Source organism: Cricetulus griseus, chromosome 3, assembly GCF_003668045.3.
Source record: "Cricetulus griseus strain 17A/GY chromosome 3, alternate assembly CriGri-PICRH-1.0, whole genome shotgun sequence".
Classification (NCBI taxonomy): Eukaryota; Metazoa; Chordata; class Mammalia; order Rodentia; family Cricetidae; genus Cricetulus; species Cricetulus griseus.
The window spans coordinates 60,706,340-60,728,589 of record NC_048596.1 but is presented as its reverse complement, the minus strand read 5'-3'; the positions used below and the strand labels follow the sequence as shown (position 1 = coordinate 60,728,589).

The 22,250-nt window shown below is 43.7% G+C and overlaps 1 protein-coding gene across 1 annotated transcript in view; it reads left to right on the top strand.

Annotated features, from left to right (window-relative positions):
- The window catches only part of LOC100764412 (scavenger receptor cysteine-rich domain-containing protein SCART1-like), a 53,747-nt gene extending 32,075 nt beyond the window's left edge, over nt 1–21,672 (top strand). Inside the window, 10 exon segments of the mRNA XM_027409178.2 lie at nt 16,188–16,502; nt 17,705–18,007; nt 18,148–18,465; nt 18,572–18,886; nt 18,962–19,276; nt 19,539–19,604; nt 19,682–19,996; nt 20,244–20,267; nt 20,849–20,986; nt 21,491–21,672. Coding sequence (XP_027264979.1) covers nt 16,188–16,502; nt 17,705–18,007; nt 18,148–18,465; nt 18,572–18,886; nt 18,962–19,276; nt 19,539–19,604; nt 19,682–19,996; nt 20,244–20,267; nt 20,849–20,986; nt 21,491–21,672 — 2,291 coding nt within the window.
- Nucleotides 21,673–22,250: the final 578 nt, after the last annotated feature.

The following is a 22,250-nucleotide window of genomic DNA, read 5'->3' as shown; positions in this document are numbered from 1 at the left end:
CAGCACATCTGTCATGCTGAACTGAATTTACTCATGACTCGCCTGCTTTTCTGGGAGCTGGCCTATGGGGTGGCCACACCCACATTCAGAAATTCCTACTTTGGTCTGTGTGGGGAGGCCTTCCACTGTGTTGTCACCGAGTTGCTGTTGTTTCACTGTCTGAAGGAGCATGGGACTATTGTGGCCATGGCCAGAATGCTGTACTCACCTCCTCCAAGGAAAGTGGGTCAGATTACAGCCTGCTGGGATAGGGTATGGTGTTGCTTAATTCTGGGGTCTGGTTGATGGACTGTGATCATCACGGACAACTAAACGGTCAGCTCAGGCTGAGCATTCTCTGTTCTAGAGGGTTTCTGACTTCCCACTCACCTTCTTCTCAAGCCTTTCATGTTTATTTGCCTTTGGACACTTTTTGAAAACTATCTGCTCAGCTCTGTAACAGATTTCCGAATAGTGGGTAGTTTGGGGGGACATTATTGATGGTTTGGTATATTCTGTATGGCAGACCTTGTTAACACACGACTCACAGTCCCACCATGTACTTGCTTACCCTGGTGTTGAGGTTCTTTTGTGTAAATAGTTCACCTTTGCTTCATTCCAACCAGTTTTCTGCCTTGTGCTTTGGAGTCACATTGAAAGCGTGTCTTCACAAGTCCAAGGTCCTGTAGCATCACCTCCTGCCTTCTGTTAAGGCCATTGTCCTTCAGCATCATGTCCAGGACTGTGATGGGTCTCAAATTCACATTTGTTTCTGATGTGTGGAGTACTGACTCCATGTAACCCATTTGGATACCCTGTTTCTCCAGCACTTTGAGACATTATTCTTCCTACATGAGTAGTCACAACCCCCTATTCAGATTTCTGCACCTCCAGTTTGATTCCATTGATCTCAGTGTCTAGCCTCATGCCACACCACAGCGCTTTGGTTCATGTAGCTATGCTTTTTGGTTTATGTAGCTTTGCTGTAGGTTTTGAAATGAGAAAGTATCCATCTGCTTATATGGCTGTGGGTCTTTGGGAATCCTCATCTCTACAAGGATTTACTTTCTAACTTCTGGAGCACCTGCTTGGGGTTTAATATGGATTGCATTGCATCTGCAGACGGCTTTGGGTGGGGTAGTCATCTTCCAAGATCATCGAGGCCTGCTCCCCTCTATGTAGGTTTTGTGTGATTTCTTCTTTTAAGAAGCGTATTCTGTAAAATATTTCCTATGCTTAATTAACATGTGCTGAGTACCTGTATTTAAGGAGTATAGTCTGACATGGAAATTCATGTTATAATATGCACTGGTCAGGTCTGGGTAACTAGTATATCTGTCATCTCAGATACAACTTCTTTGTTGAGAGCATTTAACACTTGTGCATCTTGAAGCCTTCCATGAGTTGTGGTCAACTCTGGTTGTCCTACCATTCTAGTGAACATTAAAAACCATTCCTCTGACCAGTTGTTCCCTGGCTTCTTTAACAATTCACTCTCATTTCCCCAATCTTCCCTTCTTGGCACTGGTAGCTCCTATGTGATTCTATACTGCTGTTTGATCAAGTATTCTTCTTTCTCATGTAGATGAACTTACATTCTTTGTCTTTCAGTGGCTGACTATTTTACTGTCCTTAGTTACATGCTTGTTGCATCAAATGACAGAATTTCAATCTTTTCAGTGAGTGGCTAAGTCACCTATCATTTAATATATATATATGTCATAATATGTATTATATAATATACATTTTCTTTATGTAGCCATTCTTCAAGGGATACCTAGGTTGACTACTGTAAATTTTGCTGAGATAAACATGTGATATCTCTTCCATATGCCAATTTGAGTTCCTACAGACTGACAACCCATAGTGGTGTCACTGAGTATTTGTCTTCTTAGGAAGTTCCTCTCTGTTTTCTGTGTGGCTCTACTAATTTTAATTACCACCTTCATCTGAGTGTTCTCCACATCTGCATACTAATCAGTACCTATATTTTTAATGTTTTTGATAATAGTCACTATGTGAATTTAATGATATAAAATTGTTAGGGCTTGTATTTCTATGACGATTCACAATGTTGAATGTTTTTTCCATTTATACATTGGTCGTCTGTGGGTTCTTTGTGGTAGGTGACAGAAAGTCTATGTATAGCTACAGGTCTTTGCTCATTTTTTTTTTTTTCTTTTTCGAGACAGGGTTTCTCTGTGTAGCTTTGGAGCCTATCCTGGCACTCGCTCGGGAGACCAGGCTGGCCTCGAACTCACAGAGATCCACCTGCCTCTGCCTCCCGAGTGCTGGGATTAAAGGTGTGCGCCACCAACGCCCGGCAGTCTTTGCTCATTTTAAATGTTAGATCATTTTATTTTTTTAGAAGAATAGATTTGACATTGTTTCATTCTATGGCTTGGCATTTCATTCTTCGGACTGTTCCCTGGCTATGGAGAGATTCTTAGCTGGATGCAATTGTTTTAACCTTTGCTTTAATTGTAGTTTTGTGGGGTTATTTCTGTTGTATGTTTTGTTTCTTCATGAGTATTTAATAATTTTCATCATAGTGATTGGTCATTCACATCCTTGATTTCATTTATTGTTAGGTATTTTATTTCTTAACTTTTGTAATTGGATTGCTTTGTTCATGCCTTTCTCAGTGTCTTTGTTATTGCTATATAAACAGATATTAATTTCTGGATATTGATTATATGTTCTGCTACTTTACTGAGTTGTTTTCTTAGCTCTAGAGGTGGTTTGGTGGAGTGTTCGGGAATTTTATCATAGCAAATCATGTCTGTACATAAGATCTGTGGCCTTTCCCTTTTCTACCTTGATGTCCGTATTTGTTTCTTTTTTAATTTTTGCTTTGCTTTAAGACCCAGTCCTACATTGGCAAGAGGTGAAAGTGGACATCTCTAACTTATTCCTGCTGGTGGAAACAATTTCATCCTTTCCCTGCTTAGGATGCTGTAGGCTGTGGAGTCAACTGTCATGCAGATCCCTTACTGTGCTGTGGCACATGCCTTCTGTACTTAATTTTTTTAGTCCCCCCCATGAAGACACTACATTTGTTTACTTCGAAAACATTGAGAAATAATGGTTTTAAATCATTTTAAAAATTATTTTAAGGAAACAAGGAGGACCCCAAGAGAAAATCACATGGTCCCCTGAAGAAGGGGAAACAAACAAGAACCCCTGAGCAAATTGGGAGCATGGGGGCAGAGAAAAGGGAGGTAGGAAAAAGAGAAGGGGAGAAGAGGAGGAGGGAGGAGAACAAGAGGGATCAGGAAGACCGAGAGAGGGGAAGAATAGAGGAGAGCAAATATAGGTTTAGAGAGAGGTCTGGCACTAGGGAAATGTTCAGGGATCTACAGGGATGACCCCAACTAAGAATCTAGGCAGTAGTAGAGAGGCTGCCTTTGATGCCTTTCCCATATTATGAGATTGATGACTACCTTGGTTGCCATCCTAGAGCCTTCATCCAGTAGCTGATTGAAGCAGAAGCAGGTACCCACAGCTAAACACTGAGCCATACTCCCTCCAGTTGTAGAGAGGGAGGAGGGATGAGCAAAGGAGCCAAGATCATGCTGGAGAAACCCACAGAAACAGCTGACCTGACCTAGTGAGAACACAAAGACCCTAGTCATAAAGTTGGGGAAACAGCATTGGACCAAACCAAGCCCTCTGAATGTGGGTGCCAGAAAGGAGGCCAAGGCTGTCTATGGGACCTCTGACAGTGGAGCCAGTGTTTTTCCCTAGAGCACAAATGGACTTTGGGAGACCATTTCCTATGGAGGGATACTATTGCAGCCCAGATACATGGGCATAGGCCCTCCCCCAAATGATGTGACAGACTTTGATAATCCTCTGTAGAGGCCTCACTGTCCTTGGGGAGTGGGTGGGGGGATCTCTTGGGGGGCAGTGGGGGATATGGGAGGATGGGAGGGCAAGGGAATGGGGGATTGATATGTAAAATAAGATTGTTTCTAAAATAAAAAATATTTTAGAAGAGTCCTTGTTTAGTAAAATTAATAAAACAACCCAGCTCTGAGCTTTTCTTTGATGCCAGACATTTGATTGGTATTCAGTTGGTATTCACTCTCACTACTTGCTACTAGTTCATCTAGCTTTAGTGGATTTTTTTTTTTTTTTGGTTTTTCGAAATAGGGTTTCTTTGTGGCTTTGGAGGCTGTCCTGGAACTAGCTCTTGTAGACCAGGCTGGTCTCAAACTCACAAAGATCTGCTTGCCTCTGACTCCTGAGTGCTGGGATTAAAGGCGTGCACCACCACCGCCCATCTCCTTTAATGGATTTTATGTATCAATAGATTATCTGTTTTCTGGGTTTTGCAATATAGTTGTGGAACTATTTCATAAGGATCACCTGTTTTTATGTGGTAGAAGTTATGTCCTCTGGCTCTCTCTCTCTATTTCTCTCTGTCTCTGTCTCTGTCTCTGTCTCTCTCTGTCTCTGTCTCTGTTTCTCTCTCTCTCTCTTTCTCTCTCCTTGGTTAAGCTACCTTTAGGTTAATACATTTTTAACTTAAAAACATGAGTATATTTCACTGATAAAAACCTTAAATCTTCATTTCACTTATTTCTGTTTGATTGTTTATTATTTCTTTTTTTCCTACTAGTTGTACATCTGGTTTATTCTTTTATTTTCTATTCCTTGAGTTACACCATTAGGTTGTTTGGGATTTCTTGCTTTAAGCTTTCTTGTTAGTATTGTTTTAACACTATTCTATAGGTGTTAGAAGTTTTGTTTATTTGTTTTGGTGCTGGGACAAACCTTATGGCCTTGTACATTGCTAGCTACATATTCTAACACTGAAATATATGTAGCTTTATTCCATTGTGTTCAGTGAACAGACAAGGAAGGATTTTCAGCTTTAGAATTTGAGAGTCTTCATTTATATAATAAGATATGCATCTTATGAACTACTCTGTACTATGTCTTATATGTGATGAGAAGTGCTTTGTGAAACTATTAGTTGAAACAGTCTGTAAATGCATGTCAAAACCATTGGTATCCTTTTTTCTAGTTTGTCTGTAGGCTTTCTGTGTTGACTTCTTGTCTGGATCTGTGTTGTCTGATGAAAGTGGCATTCCTGATTGATTTGAATCCTGTCTCTGAGTCTTGGTCTCATTTTCCATTGCTGTGATAAAATACCTCGACAAAAAGCAACTTAGCAGGAAAAGGGTTTACTTTAGCTCACAGTTCAGGTTATGGTTTGTCATTATAGGAAAGCTGAGACAGGGAATTCACAGGTAGTTATATCACATCGGCAGCGCAGAGAGAGGAATGATGATGGCCTAGTGCTCAGATTGGTTCCCCCCTGGATATAGTTCAGGATCCAGAACATGAAATTGTGCCACCCACATTCAGGGTGGTCTTTCCACCCTGTTAAACAACTAAGAAGTTCTTTTCAGGTAAAGCCATCAGCCAACCACTGCAGGTAGAGCCATCAGTCAATCATTGCAGGCAGAGCCATCAGTCAATGATTTGGGTCCCCATTGACACTCTATTTCTAGGTGGTTCTAGATTCTGTCAAGTTGACAAAAATACCCAGCACAGTCCAGCTTCCTCTCCTAGCAGGTATAAATGACAGTTCAGCTGTTAACCTTTACCCTAATAGCCAGGTTTTCATTCATTCATTTAAAAATATAACAAAATACAATATAATAAGATAAAACAAAATCTATGACATCAAAGTAGGACAAGACAAACCAACTAAAGTAAAAGAACCCAAGAGAAGGCATAAGAATCAGAGGCCCACTCATTCTTACACTCAGGAATCTCATAAAAATATGGAATTTATTATATATAATATATATAAATAAATACATTATATATATATATATATATATATATATATATAATATATATCTCCTGGTGAAGACCCTGTGCAAGTCCCATAGATGCTGCTTCAGTCTCTGTGAATTCCTGTGACCTTTGCTCATGTTGATTTAGAGGGCTTTGTGTTCTTGGTGTCCTCCATCCCCTCTGGTTCTTACACTCTTTCTGCCTCCTCTGCTGTGGGATTACTTGAGCTCTGAGGAAGAATTATATACATTTTAAATAAAAATATATCATTCTCCCTTCTCTTTCTTTCCTCAAATCCCTCCATACATCCTTATTCTAACCCCTTCTGTATCTTTCCACTTTCAAATTAATAACCTCTTTTATTTGATTATTATTGTTACATATAATTGGGCAAATGTACAAGTAAAACCAGCTGAGTACATTTTTTGTCTGTGTGTATGTAGTTTCAGGACTGATCAGGTTGCATTGGATAACTAATCAGGGACTCATCCCTGGGAGTAGTCAATTCTCCCTTTCCTCTGCAGTAATTAGATGCCTGTCATTCTTTGTCTCAGGGTGGGATCCTGTGAAAATTAGTTTCTTCAGAGTTAGCATGTCAATTGACATTGCCATTGTTCAGGTATTGCTGTGTACACCTTTTCAAGAGAGGCAGTCATACAACAGACTGCCAGGTATTCTGGCTTGTACAATTGTCCATCCCCTCAATGTTCCCTGAGACATAGATGTAGGAACTGTGCTGCAGACATATCTACTGAGACTAGACTCCCCACAATCCATTAGTCTTTGCATTGTTGTAACATGAATAATAAAGTTTCCAGACACGGAAGCGTTTTGCCTCTGAGGATTTATAGAGACAAGGTTGCCATTTCAGCTTGGTAGAGGTAAGAGCTAGTGACCAGCTGCTTTGCTTTTATGATCTTCTATTATTCACTACTAACATAGGAGTGCCACCTCTCATACATTTACAGATATCTTGCCATGCTGGTCATTATTATGGTTATATGTGTCACATATGGGTAGGTTTTTGTTTTTTATGTTTTAATGATTTTTAAATGGTTGACTATCATCTACAGAAAGAAACAGCAGAGAGAGATTTCCTGCAGAAGGTCCAGGGTCCTTCTGCAACCATTCATATGCTCTCAGCTGATGATGTAGTATCCATGTGCAGGATGGTGATATCTTTGGAAGTTCTTTTATTGTACAGGACTATTTTAGCTAGCCTAGGTTTTATGTTTTTCCACACGAAAATGGGTATTGTCCTTTTAAGTCTGTAATGAATTGTGTTGGAATTTTTTTTTTTAGTTAATCTTGTATCCAGCCACTTCACTGAAGTTTATTTATCAACTGTTAGAGTTCCCTGGTAGAATTTTGGGGGTTGCATATGTATAATATCCTATTATTTGCAAATAACAATACTTTGATTTCTTCCTTTCCAATTTGTATCCCCTTGATCTCCTTTTGGTGCCTTCTCACTCTAGCTAGAACTTAGAGTACTATATTGAATAGATATGGAGAGAGTGGGCAGCCTTGTCTTGTTCCTAATTTTAGAGGAATTGCTTTGAGTTTCTCTCCATTTAATTTGATGTTGACTATAGGCTTGCTGTAATTTTTCTTTATTTTGTTTAGGTATGTCCCTTGTTACCCTAATCTCACCAAGACTTTTATCATTAAGGGGTGTTGGGTTTTGTCAAAATCTTTTTCAGCATCTATTGAGATGATCATGTGTTTTTATTTCTTTCAGCTTGTTTATGTAGTGGATTACATTGACTTATTTTCTAATGTTGAACTATCCCTGCATCTCTGGGGTGAAGCCTACTTGATCATGGTGGATGATTTTGTTGATGTGTTCTTGGATACTATTTGCCAGTATTTTACTGAGTATTTTTACATCAATGTTCATGAGGGAAATTGGTCTGTAATTCTCTTTATTTGTTACGTATTTGTGTTGTTTTGGTATCAGGTTGACTGTGTCCTCAAAAAATCAATTTGGCAATGTTGCTTCTGTTTCTCTTTTGTAGAATAATTTAATAATTTGAAGCATATTGGTGTTAACTATCCTTTGAAATTCTCATAGAATTTTGTGCTGAAACTGTCTGGCCCTGGGCTTTTTTGGGGGGAGGGGACTTTTAATGACTGCTTCTATTTTCTTAGGGGTTATAGGTCAATTTAAGTTGTTTATCTGATAGTAAGTTAACTTTGGTAAGTAGCACCTATTCAGAAAATTATCCATTTCTTTAAGTTTTTTGTAGAGAACAGGTTTTTAAAGTATGACCTAATGATTCTCTGGATTTCCTCAGTGTCTATTGATATGTTCACCTTTTCATTCTGATTTTGTTAAATTGGATATTCTCTCTCTGTCTTTTTTGTCAGTCTGGATAAAGGTTTGCCTATCTTATTGATTTTCTCAAAGAACCAACTCCTTGTTTCATTGATTTCTTTGTATTGTTCTCTCTGTTTCTATTTTATTGATTTCAGCCTCACTTTGGTTATTTCCTGCAGTCTACTCCTCTTGGGTGAGCATGCTTCTTTTTGTTCTAGAGCAGGTGTGCTGCTAATTTCCACATTCTTGAGTTGCATCATATAGGCTTTTGGTTTCTTTGTACTCGGTCTGATTTTTTTTTCCGTTTGTTTTTGAGACAAGCTCTTTCTCTATAGATCTGGCTGATGGGGGAGGTCCTTCTGTGTATATGTTTGTCTTATTGGTTAATAAATAAAGCACTGTTGGCCAATAGGGAAGCAAGTTAAGTGGGACTAGGAAAGAAGCAGGATTCTGGGAAATGTAGGAAAGAGACAGGGTCACCATGTGATCCTGGCAAGAGAGGATGCATGCCGCTGGCGCCCTTGATAAGTCTTTATAAAATATATACATTAGTGGTTATAATTGATTCTTAAGACAGAGCTAGCAAATAAGAAATCCTAGTCATTGTCCAACAGCATTGTAACTAATATTAATCTCTCTGTGTTAATTGGGGGCCCTAAAGCGGCAGCAGAACCCAGGCAGCTGGTGGAAAGAGTTATTGTTACACCAGGCTATTGTTACAGGCTGAAACTCAGAATGTAGACCAGACTGCCCTTGAATTCTCAAAGATCTCCTTAGTGTTGGGATTAAAGGCAAGCACCACCACATCCTGCCTCTTTCTTATTTCACTGTAGGTACTTAGGCTAGAACCTTCCCTCTTAGGCTGCTGTACCCCAGAGGTTTTGTTGTTGTGTTTTCATGTTTACATAGTTCCAAGAGTATTTTCATTTTTTTGGTCCATTCACCATCCAGTAATGAGTTGTCCAATCTACATGTGTTCATGCACTTACTAGAGTTTTGTTTGCTCTCAATTTATGTTTTATTTTATAATGGTCAGATACCATACCTGAAATTATTTTAAGCCTTTTGTATCATGTTAGCATGTGCTTGTTTCCCAGCAAGTGGGTCACTTCTCTGTTTTAGAGAAGCTTCTATGGGTTGCTGAATAGAATGCATTTTCTTTGGTGTTTGGGTAGAAAATTTTGTAGATTTTTTACTATCTCCATTTGGGGTAGGCATATCATTTTTTTTCTGAAGTTTCTCTAGTTTTCTTTTGTTCAGATGACCTATGTATTGGAACATGTGATGTGTAGAAATCACTTATTATTCTGTTGGTGTTAATCTGTGCCTTTAATTCCATTAATGTCTTCTGTGTGAGAAGAACACATATATGCTTAGTAGTATAATATCTTCTCAACTGGTTGACCTTCTCTTGGTTAGAATGAAGTGCCATTCTTTGTCTCTTCTGATTAGTTTAGTTCAAAATCTATTTTGTCAGATATGAGGACAGGAACAAGAAGATTTAAAAAAAAAGCATGGGGACACCTGCTTTCTTCTTGATCCCATTTGCTTTGAAATTTTTCTCTTTTTTTGGTTTTTCAAGACAGGGTTTCTCTGTGTAGCTTTGGAACCTATTCTGGCACTCTGGAGACCAGGCTGGCCTTGAACTCACAGAGATCTGCCTGCCTCTGCCTTCCGAGTGCTGGAATTAAAGGCGTACACCACCACACCCGGTGAAATTTTTCTTATTCTTTTACGTTAAAGTAGCACTTAGTTGAAAGTTGAGATGGGTTTTCTTGCAGACACTAAAAGATGGATTTGTTTCTTAGTCACTTAGTTACCCTATGTCTTTTTTTTTTTTTTTCCGAGACAGGGTTTCTCTGTGTACGCTATGTCTTTTGATTGGAGAGTTGAGGCCATTAATATTCAAAGTTATTATTGAATGCTGTGTGCAGATTGTAGTTGTTCTGTTGTTTTGCCATTTGCATTCTTACTTCATATACTTCGTATTTTATAAATTATAGCTTTAATTGTTTTTTTTTCTAGACTTTCCTTGTTATGCCTAGAACTCTTTTCAGTCTAAAGAATTACTTCCAGTATTTTGTTTAGCATTTTTTTTATTGGATATAAAATTTTTAAGGGTTTTTGTATCATGGAACATTTTTCTTTTTACTTAAACTCTAGCAAATATTTTTGCTGGATACAGTTGGGTAGGTTGGCAGTCATGGTCTTTTATAATTTGGTGCACCTTGCTCTGGGTCTTCTGGCTGTCAGAGATTCCACTGAGAAATCAGCTGCTATTCTAATGGGTTTTCTTTATAGTTGACTTATTTTCCTATTGTAGTTTTCACTATTTTTATTAGTTCTTTAGGTTTAGTGTTTTGGTTATGATTATACCTTAGCAAGTTTCTTTCCTGGTTTTGTCCAGTTGGAGTTCTCTGTGCTTCTTGTATCTGTATGGGTATATTTTTTCTTAGTTTGGGGAAGTTTTCTTCTTAAAGATCTGGTCTATGCCATTGTCTTGGAAATCTTCTCCCTCATTAATGCTTATAATTTAAATATTACTCTTTTGATAATATCCCACATTTCCTACATGTTCCTTTCCTATGCTTTAGTTTTTTTCATATTATTTGTATATTAGGTCTAGATCCCCTGCTTTATCTTTGAGTCCTGATATTCTATTTTCTGTTTTGTTCATTCTATTTATAAGCCATTTCCATGGGTTTTCACGTTTAGTTTAGTTTAGTGTTTTGTTTTGTTTTTTGAAAAGCAAACAACATTTATTCTGGACTTGGTACAGCAAGCATCACCATAATCAGGAGTAGTTTGGTGGATACTCAAAGGTGGGAAAGAATAGGAAGCCTTCTAGAGGGTCAGGTCCCTGTGGGGAGCCTTCTAGAGGGTCAGGTCCCTGTGGGGAGCCTTCTAGAGGGGCAGGTCCCAGTGGGAAGCCTCCTAAAGGGGCAGGTCCTAGTGAGAGGCTGTTGATGTGGCAAAGCAGCAGAGGGAACAACTAGAAATGGGATATCATATGTGATTGGTTAGGGATGCATGTTTATCTTTCTCTGGTTGGTCCCAAGAAGCACAAACAAATAAGGAAGCTATCAGTTATTAATCATGTACTGGCCACCTGAGGCCAATTGCAAAATTTATTGTTTATGTTAATCTCTCTGGATTACCACAGGAGAACAATCTAACTTTCTGACCTTTGCTAAGCTGGTTTTTATAGCTGTTTTTCCTTATCTATCTATCTATCTATCTATCTATCTATCTATCTATCTATCTTCTATTTATATTTATTTACTTATTTCCTGTTATTAAATATAGATTCTATTCTCATATAATGTATCCTGATTCCAGTTTCCCTTCTGTCTATTCTCCCCTGCTGCTACCTTCCTTCCTCTCCCTTCCATTCCCCTCCCCTCCCTCCCCCTCCCCTCCTCTCCCTTCCCCTCCAGATCCACTCCATATCTGGCTCTCATTAGAAAAGAACAGACTTCTAAGAGGCAGTTTTTCAATTCCGTCTTCACTTCAGATTTTGTTCTCTTCACTATTTTTATCTGTTTTTTTTTAAATCATCCATATCATTTCATCAGGTAGTTTATTTGTGTTTTCTTGGGCACCATTCAGTAAAAGGTGGTTCACAAGGTAGGGAGGTCCCAGATCAGGGATCTGGGTCTGTGGGTATACACGTAGTGATGGGCAGTGGGGGCATTTCAGCTACAGAGTCTTTAGGATGTGGATCCTTGTTTCAGGAAGCTTGTCAGTGGGGGTGGGTTTTGAGGCTTTGAACCCTGGATCCACTTCTTATTCTCTCCCCACTTCTGGACCTCCCCCCTTGTAGTGTGACAGGCAAGCCTCATGTTCCTGCTGCCATGCCTTCTTTTCCATGGTGAACTGTGTTTCCTCTGGAAATGTAAGTTAAATAAACCCTTTCTCCATTACATTGCATTCGTCAGGGTATTTTGTCATGGGACCAGAAGGAAACTAAGATGCTTATTAATGGTGCTAATCTCTTCAACAGCCATGGCTGCTTTGTACGAACCCTCTTTGCCTATAGCTTTAAACTTGTACACGTTCCTAGTCTCAGGAAATGGAACATTTTTTAAAAAATCTTTTTAGTCTCTCTCTCTTTGGTGATCTGAATAAGAGCAGTAGGAAATAAACAATGCCATAGTTTGCATCCTGAACTGCCTAGAAATTTTATACCACCAAAGAAATCATTCTGTTGAATTCAATCTCTCTCAAGATCTGAGAATGACCTGGCCAGTGGTGGTGCACACCTTTATTCCCAGCACTGTTGTGTTTCCTCCCTGACATTCAATTGCTTATAAATGCTCACCAGTAAGTAGACATATGTGCCATGTTTGAAATGGTGACATTATATGTGTTTACTCAGTTGTTCATTAGTTTTTATACCAACCTCATAGTATGAACTTTCTTGTGTGGCTACCTTGTAGGCAGGCATGTTTCATTGGGAGTTATGCATCCCTGACAGCTATGTATAGGACAAGTATTCAGACTTGGGAATAAAATTACTAATGTAATTCATGATATACTGATCTTAGAAGAACTCAGGTGTTCAGACAGAGCTTCTTTTTGAGAAAGGTTCTTGCTGTCCTGCCTAGTTCTGGACTTAGTAACTGCAGCCACTGTGACCTTAGCTGGAGGATCCTCAACCTCCTCATATCTGGAGCTGCATTGGGCCTTGGCTGCTGGAAGCCTCAGGCTCCTGGCACAGTGGGTGGGTTTCTGTTATGAGTAGCAGATGGCAGTTCTGATGTGGGGGAGACACTCTGGTGCTTATGGTCTCAGGTCCCAGAGCACTATCATTCTAAATTAGAGTTCAACTTCTGCCAGGAGGCAAAGACAGGTGTCTTCCCTAAGACTATAATCCCAGGGAGCTATAGCTACAGTAGGACCTAGCATAGAACCATCCTCTGTCAGGCTGTGGCACCTGGTGCTGCCACAATGGACGTTCCATCTGGTGCAAACAACTGTTTGCAGGTCCTGAGTGTCAGGGACACAGGTGTATAGAACACTGGAACTGTGTTCATGGATGGCACAGGGTTGATGGTACCGGGTACCACGTTTTTGCTAACTTTCATTCCATCAACACAACTGTACTCTTTTGCATATGTATGTGTGCACAGTACACATTCTTGTGTATGTGAATGTTTGTAGGTGCATGAGTACATGTTGGGGGCTAGAAGTCAAATTTGGTGTCTTCCTCAATTGCTGTCCACCTTATTTTGGTGGCGTAGTCTCTCACTGAACTTAGAGCTGAGTGATTGGCTAGGCAAGTTAGCCAGCAGGTCCCCCGGAATATTTCTGACTTCACTTTCCTAGCCCTGAAATTAAAGACATGCATCACTGTGACTGACATTTTATGTGAGTTCTGGGGATCTGAACTTGGGTCTTTGTACTGGTTCAACAAATACTTTACTCACTAAGCTGTCTCCACCTGTCCAACACAACCATTTTTATGCCATCATGATGCACTGTATTAATGACAGAGAAATTTGTGAAAACAAGGACTTGGAATTTTCAGTGAGGACAAGATTTCTTTTTTGTTGTTCTTTAATATTAGATGCATGCTTCCTATTTTCTGGGAAACTTCATTGTTTTTTCATTTGAATTAGAAACAAGATTGTTTCACATGTAGCTCCCAGTTCCCTCTCCCTCCTCCCTACCATCCCTCCCAACTAAAACCCTACCTATCACATATCCTTTCTGCTCCCCCTGGAGTGTGAGGCTTTCCATGGTGGTGGGTCATCAGAGTCTATCATATCCTTTGGGATAGGTCCTAGGCCCACTCCCGTGTGTCTTGGCTCAGGGAGTATTCCTCTATGTGGAATGGGCTCCCAAAGTCCACACCTATGCTAGGGATAAGTACTGAATACTACAGGAGGTCCCGTAGATTTCTGAGGTCTCCTCACTGAAACCCACATTCCTGGGGTCTGGATCAGTCCCATGCTGGTATCCCAGCTATCAGTCTGGGGACCAAGAGCTCCCCGTTGTTCAGGTCAGATGTTTCTGTGGGTTTCACCAGCCTGGTTTTGACCCCTTTGCTCATCACTCATTCTTCTCTGCAACTGGATTCCAGTTCAGTTCAGTGGTTAGCTGTGGGTGTCTGCTTCTACTTCCACAAGCTGCTGGATGAAGGCTAAAGGATGGTATATAAGACAGTCATTAATCTCATTATCAGGGGAGGTCATTTAAGGTAGCCTGTCCTCTGTTGCTTAGATTGGTTAGTTGGTGGAGGACAAGATTTCTAATCATTGGGCATTCTGAATGAAATTCTCAGTATCTTCTCCCTGTGTCCTGTGCCTTGACCCTGAAGGACCAGCTGGGGATGTTTCCTGAGTCACCTGTATGTTACAAACCAGTATGAGAGCCACCTTCAAGTTAAGTGTGATGGACAGCAGGTTTTTATATGTGGAGACCAATGGAGCCTGCAGTAGGCTTCAGTGACTTGTAGACAACTTGTCTGTGGTCCTTGCATCATGCCTTCCAGAATATTCTGAGACCTGATAAGATGGAGATATCTTGGCTGTATGATATCCAGTGCCATAGTCAAGTGGTCGCTCTTTGGGGGCCTGGGAGCCTGGCAATAGATGTGTGGTGGTTGTGAAGTGTTCAGATGGACTGAAAGGAGACTATGAGCTCCTTATTCCCTGGAACTCCCTTCTTTGTCTTGATACCAAGGCCACTGAGGCAAATATCCATGTGTTGCGGGGAGGTCTGGCCAGGCATGAGCATCTCATCCCCTTGGAAGCTCTTGATGAGAGACAAGGTCAGGGTTTTCCTTCCCTGTCACAAAGCAGTGCCTATCTCATTCTCATCTTCACTGAATCCATTCTCAGTAACTTCACAGTTTCTAAAGTCTGCCATCAAACTCTGCATCTTCTTATTCTCAGAGAACCTCAGGGAACACTCTGGGGTTTCTATGATGTCACTCTTCACAGTGTTTACCAGTGGTTAAGGAGAATTAACCAAATGGGTGCTTGAATCAATATCATGACCCAGGCCCCCCTGGCCATTGCTCTCCCTGCTCAGACCAAGACATATCCAGTCCTGGGTGGGGGTGACTGTATTACCTCTAGGGACACAGAAAGAGTGTTGATGACACTGGTGGCCCTGTGCATGTTTTATCAGGCTGGGTAAGTTAGTAGCCGACCCTGAGCATGTGCCTGAGTCAGAGACAGTCAGGATTTGCTTTTCCTTCTGTGTGATCAGATGGTACCTGTCTGGGTGGTTGGAAGGGTCAGTCCCTGTGCTGTGTCCCCAGATACAAGAGTCACACATGACTCAGTTCTAAAGGGTCACTTTCATAAGGAGGAGGCATATGTTCTGTGCAAACAGCTAGAATGTGGAACTGCTATGCCACAGTCCAGGGCCCACCATGGCACAGGCATTGGAAGGCAGAAACAGATATTCTTGCGCTGCTTGGGAACAAAATCTGATACCGTGCAGTGCAAGTTCAATGTGAACTTCCAAAGTGTTACCTGCCAACCAATACAACAAGTACTGTGCAGAAGCAGGGATTCCCCACCCTGAGCATTTTAGTCTAGACGTTGGGTATCTTGAGAAAAACAAAGGAGATCCATCTATCTGCCTCCAAACATAAAGTCAATAGAATTCTCTCCCTTGAAGTGTTTGTCACCATTGTTCTGAGAAGTGATTCAGGGTGGCTCTGGGGTGTCTTTGGATATTGTCATTGCACTGGATGCTCTGCCCATGGCTCATGTCTAGTCTGTACTCTGGGCTTGAGGAGCTGTTGGGGTAGTGACCATTTGCCCATGGGTGACAACATGGGGGCCTATGTCTCTCTAGAAGCAAGAAATACCAGGAGAATACTTATGTTCAGAATCTGTGTGGGTTCCAATTCCCAAGTGAGGTAGGAAGAGAAACTTCAATATCCTTCATCTATAGATCTCAGAACTTACGTTGTGGGCCACTATGCAGGTTGTCCCTGTCCTTCTGTACCATTCCTCACCGGGGGACTGGTTGGCAGTCATTGGGTCACTTCACTCCAGTGACCTGCAAGAAGCCTGCCTTGACCTCAGTTGCTTCACCCAGTGTCTGTCTTCAGGTCACGTGGAGGCCCGGCTGCTGGGTGGTACACACCCCTGTGAAGGACGCCTGGAGGTTCTTCGAGGCCTTACCTGGGGCACCGTCTGCTACGATGACCTGGACCTGCCCACAGCCCACGTGGTTTGTCGGGAGTTGGGGTGTGGCACCGCTGTGTCCATACTCGGCAGTTCCCACTTTGGCTATGGATCGGGGCCTGTGTGGACAGAGGCCTTTCGCTGTGTGGGCAATGAATCACTGCTGTTCCACTGTTTGAGGGAGCCTGGACACCAATGCGGCCATGATGAAGATGCTGCACTCACCTGCTCAGGGGAAAGTGAGTCAGGTCACAGCCTAGAAGGCTGTCGTGTTGTGTCAGTGGATCAATAATCTGAGTGATGTGCTGTGATGACCATGGATGGAGCTTGGGGAGGGGGTGTTCAGGGCCTGAGACGGCTGTCCTAGAAGTTCCATGATCTCTATCTTGTTTCTCTCCACTCACATGTTTGCTTTCCTTTTCTACCTTTGGGGAAATGACTGCTTAACTCTGTCACAGATTTCAGAATAGGGTCTAGTTTTTTGGGGGGATATTATTGATGGTTTGGCATATTCTGTGTGGCAGACTTTGTTAGCACACGACTCACAGCTTCCCCTTGTCATGGGGTCTTTTTGTATACATAGTTCAACTTTGCTTCATTCCAATCAGTTTTCTGCCTTGTGCCTGTGTTTTGGTGTTGCATCTAAAGCTTGACTTTCCAAGTCCAATGCCCTGCAGCATCACCTCCTGCTTTATGTTAAAACAACTGTCCTTCAGCACCATGTCCAGGACTATGCTGGGTCTCAAGTTCACATTTGTTTATTGTGTATGGGGTGCTGATTCCATGTAACTTATGTGGATACCCTGTTTCTCCAGCACTTTGAGACATTATTCTTCCTACATGAGTAGAAGCAACCCCCTATTCAGAACCTTACAGACCATATGTATGTGGGATGATTTCTGAACCTTCAGTTTGATTCCATTGATCTCAATGTCTAGTCTCATGCCACACCGCTCACTGTGCTTTGGTTCATGTAGCTTTGCTGTAAGTTTTGAAATGAGAAAGTGTCTAGCTGCTCACATGGTTGTGGGTCTTTGGGAATCCTCATCTCTACAGGAATACTAGAATTTACTTTCTAACTTTCGAGGCATCTGCTTGGGGTTTAATAGGGACTGCATTGTGTCTGCAGACGGCTTTGGATGGGATCATCATCTTCCAAAATCATGTCCTCAGCCTTTGATATGAGGCCTGCTCTCCTCTGTGTAGATCTTGTGCAATTTCTCTTTTAAGAAGTGTATTCTGTAAAATATTACCTGTGTTTAATTAACACAGTTATGTAGGGCCTGGACACTGGAGCTATCTAGCCTACCTTCAGTACTAACACTCTACAGAGATATTGTCCTGCTTAGTCTGTTTGTGTCCAGTTTGCGTGTGTCCTGTACGTAAGAGACTCACACTGTACATGGGCTGTGGAGGTGGCATTGATTCCCACTCTCCCTAGAGTTCCGACTGGTTAACGGCAGCAGCAGCTGTGAGGGCCGTGTGGAGCTTCGAGTAAAGGACTGGCAGCCCCTCTGTGCGGCCAGCTGGGACTTAGCGGATGCCACGGTGCTCTGCCACCAGCTCAACTGTGGCTATGCAGTGGCTACACCCCAAGGAGGCCACTTTGGAAACGTGAGCGGCCCCTTCTGGACAGATGAGTTTCATTGTGTGGGGACAGAGCCACACTTGCTGAGCTGCCCAGCAAGCACCCTAGGGGCCCAGGCTTGCACCCTGGAAAATTCAGCCTCGGTTATCTGCTCAGGTGAGTGCAGGCAGCCATGAGGCTGTGAAGGAGAAGGTAAGCAGGACTGACGGACAGAGGTGTGAAAGGGTTGGAAGGGCGAGAGTTGCGAGGCTGTTCAGAGTGGTGGTCCTCTGCCCTTCATAGTTTCTCTATGTCAGGTCTCCAGGATGCCCTGCGGCTGAGGGATGGACAGAGCTCCTGTGATGGCCGAGTGGAGGTCTTCCTGAATGGTGTGTGGGGGCGTGTGCTGGACAGTGCCTGGGACCTGCGTGATGCTGCTGTGGTATGCAGGCAGCTCGGATGCGGAGAGGCCCAGCGAGCCTATGATGCTCCAGCACCAGGCCACAAGACAGTCCCTGTGGGGCTGAGTCTGGTGCGCTGCTTGGGCTCTGAGACCCACCTGGCCCAGTGCAATGTGTCTGTGTCTCAGCTGGTGCCTGTGGGGACTTTGCAGGATGCAGGCGTGGTATGCTCAGGTGAGTTATTCAACTCCGCCACCCCCCCCACCTCCGTGCCCCGTCCTGGCCCCCTGTCTTGCTCATGTAGTCCAGTGTGCCCTGACTGGGTCTCTCCTCTCTGCAGGGAGCTTGCATATACGGCTGGTAGAGGGTAATGGGCGCTGTGCTGGGCGTGTAGAAGTGTTCTATCAGGGTACATGGGGCACCGTATGTGATGATGCCTGGGATCTACGGGATGCCCACGTGGTCTGCAGACAGCTGGGCTGTGGCTATGCCCTCAGTGCCCCCGGGGCTGCCTATTTTGGAGCAGGAACTGGGCACATCTGGATGGATGAACTGGGCTGCCTGGGCCATGAGGCTGCTCTTTGGGAGTGCCAGTCAGAAAGCTGGGGCCAACAAGACTGTGGGCACAAGGAGGATGCAGGAGTGGTCTGTTCAGGTGGGTGCTACAGATCCAGTTTGACGGTCCAGTCCTCCCCAACTCCGCCTGGCTGATTGGGCTCTCTGTCTGCAGAATTCACTGACATAAGGCTTCAGGAACACAGCCAGCCATGCACAGGACGCCTGGAAGTTTTCTACAATGGGACATGGGGTGGTGTCTGCCAGTCCCTGAGTGCTGCTTCCCTGAGGGTTCTGTGTGGACAACTGGGCTGTGGGTCCCAAGGGCAACTGCTGGCCAGGCCAAGGAGCTCAACTCCACTTGAGACTGTCTGGTTGAAGTCCATTCAGTGCAGGGACAAGCATGATAGGTCCCTGTGGCAATGCCCTTCAGAACCCTGGAACAGGCATTCTTGCCTCAGTGGAGAGGAGGCTTGGCTGGTGTGTACAGGTGAGCTGTGTTGTGGGTTTCTGAGGGTGTCACTGGGGTTCTGGTTGGAGTGTGGACCATATGGAGTCACCTCAGGCTCCCATTGCTTCCTGCTTCTCTTAAAGACGTTTCACAAGGGAACAGTGTGTGAAATTCTCAGGCTTTGAAACCTAGAACTTTTCCTTCTTCTAGTTATGGGGAGGCAGCATAGGGGTAGAAAGCATTTCTTAGATTTTAGGTTCCTGAGCTTGTGACACTGGTATGATTCTTAATTTCCACACAGAAAAGACAGAAGCTTCTTGGGATATGGAGCAGATTACCAACTGCTCGTCAACTCTTAGCTGCCCAGGTAATTCTCCCTCCACAAGTCTCCTAAGAACCCATCAGCCAGAAAGCATCACGCACTGATTGCTGACTCCTTTCCAGAGGAAGGTGCACTTCGTGTGTTTGGGGGTGAGGATGGCTGCTCTGGACGAGTGGAGTTCTGGCACGGAGGGTCATGGGGCACAGTGTGCGATGACTCCTGGGACCTGGCAGATGCAGAAGTTGTATGCCAGCAGCTGGGCTGTGGGCCAGCCATAGCTGCTTTGCATAATGCTGCCTTTGGCCCCGGTTCAGGGCCTATATGGCTAGACGAAGTGGGATGCCGTGGCAGTGAGGCGTCCTTGGGAGCCTGCCAGGCAGAACCATGGGGATATGGAGACTGCTCCCACAAGGAGGATGCCGGTGTACACTGTCTGGGTGAGTGAGGCAGCAAACAGTGATGGAAAGAGGAATGCCAGATTGATTTTTCCCGCTACCCCTCCCCTCTTGTTCTGCTCAGACAAATCCTTGAGCACATTTAGGGTTCCATTGGTGCTCCAGAGACAGGTTGTCAATCTCATCCCTGTATAGCTCGTGCTGACCTAGTGGCTGCCACCTGCAAAGTATGGGTCACTTGTGCTGTTGAGGGCAGTTGATACTCCCCCAATCTTCCTTTCTTTTGCAGGTATCCCTGGAACCGTGGCATCAGGTAAGTGGCTCTTGGTTAATCCTTCCCTCCTCTCATCCATTGTTACCTGGACATCCTGCAGGGACACTCTTTTCTGACCTTTCTTGAGAACCTCTGAGACCACATGCCATGGGCACATGCTTTGTATTAGCTGTAAGCCTGTGGTGATGGACTCCCAGTCTGTGATGGAAATTTCTCATCTCTACTGTGTCTGCTGGATGGGAAAATATGGGGGTCCAAACTCCTGGGTCATAAGCAGCCACTTCTAGGAGCTGTTAACTTGCAGACTATGTGATTTTGTCTCAGTATGCTGTGTCCTATTGGATAGCACATCTAGAACAGAGCAGAGGGGAAGACAATGACCCCACATGGACTTTCTCCCTCCTTCAACCTGGGCCTGGGCACTTGGGTCATCTTTCCTGGGACATCTTGCCCTGTTAACACAGACCATCTCACATGTCAATGTGACACTGATGACAAGCTGTCCTGGGTTGCTCATGGGGAGGGCGATGTCATCCAGGCCCAGCAGCAGCCTGTCCCAGGCAGTCCAGGTACATGGTAGGCACACTCACTGCCTCACTGCCTGTTTCTGTGCTCCACAGGCAATTCTCTGGCTCCTCCACCTGTCCCTGAGATCTGGACTCTGTCTGAGATTGCCTGCCTGGTCCTTGGCTGCCTCCTGGGCCTAGTCCTTCTGGTCCTGGCTGCTCAGTGGTGCCACAGCAAAGTCATCAGCATGGGTAAGGGACATTCTGGTTATGTGTCACTAAGGCAGTGTAACAGAAGTCTGGGGGGAAGCTTTGTGAGACTCCATCCACCAGAGGTCCTCTCTGCTCTGATTATTGTCTTGAATGCTGGCAAGTCTCCAGGAAAGCCAATGTTGAGTTAGTATCTGGAGATCCCTGAGTAATTATGGTCTGGAGAATTCTGGATTTGGACACTGTGCTGAAGACATTCTGCACATACACAATGGGCTCCATTGCATCTCACACGATCACTTGTTCTGTCCTTAGTGAGATCCTTCACAGATGAGATGTAGACATTAGACTCACAAGCCATACACCAGACCTTTGAGCATTGTGTATTCTGAGCAGTGGGGGGGTCCCACTGAGAGCACCTGCAGTCAGGGGCTTTTCCCTGTATGTTGGTTCTCAGCACGCATGAGAGCTGAGCCACAGGAACCAGAGAGGGTGCTGAGGCTTTATCTGTGCTTGTTTTGGAAGGTTCTGGTGTGATCTCTGCAGGTTCTGGAACGATGGGGCAGCTGGCCTCAGAGGCAGTCTATGAATACATTGAAACAGTCCCTATGGAGGGAAGAGCAGAGGAGCCAGAAGCATCCTGGAGCCGGGTGCAGGATGACGATTATGATGATGCAGAAGAACCCGAGGACAGCCCTGGGGAGGACATGGAGGCTGGGTACCACTGAGCCTGACTGGCGTGTACCTCTGTTCCCTGAGTTCCAGTGCACACTTTCTCATAAAGGGTCCTACTGTGGCCCACTACTTAGAATCCCTGAGGACCAAATGGGTGTCTCTCTCTTCAAATATAGATGGGACTGTTTGCTGGCTGAATGCTGGTGTTGATGCTGAAGCTGAAATGGAAAACTGTGATGACCCCTATCATCCTCAGAATTTACCAAACGGATGTCATTAAACTTCTTTCAACTTAGAACTAATTGTCTATTCTCCCTAGAACTGTTATCACATTCAACCATAAAACTTGTTCTCTTCTGAGCCACAGGCACTGCCTGATCTTAAACTTCACTCCCGTGAGTAGGTTTTGTGTGTTTCCCACCTCTCCTTCTTATAACAGTTCTGAGAAACAGATGTCCTGATGAGGCATAGATGGCGATCTTCCTGCCACTTCAGGCATGGCTTGTTCCCAGCATACACTGCATGGAATGTGAATTCTGTGACCAAAGCCTTTGTGACCATATTTTTATACACAATGTCTTCTTAGTCACTGTTTTAGTGCTGTGAAGACACCACAACCATAACAAGTCCC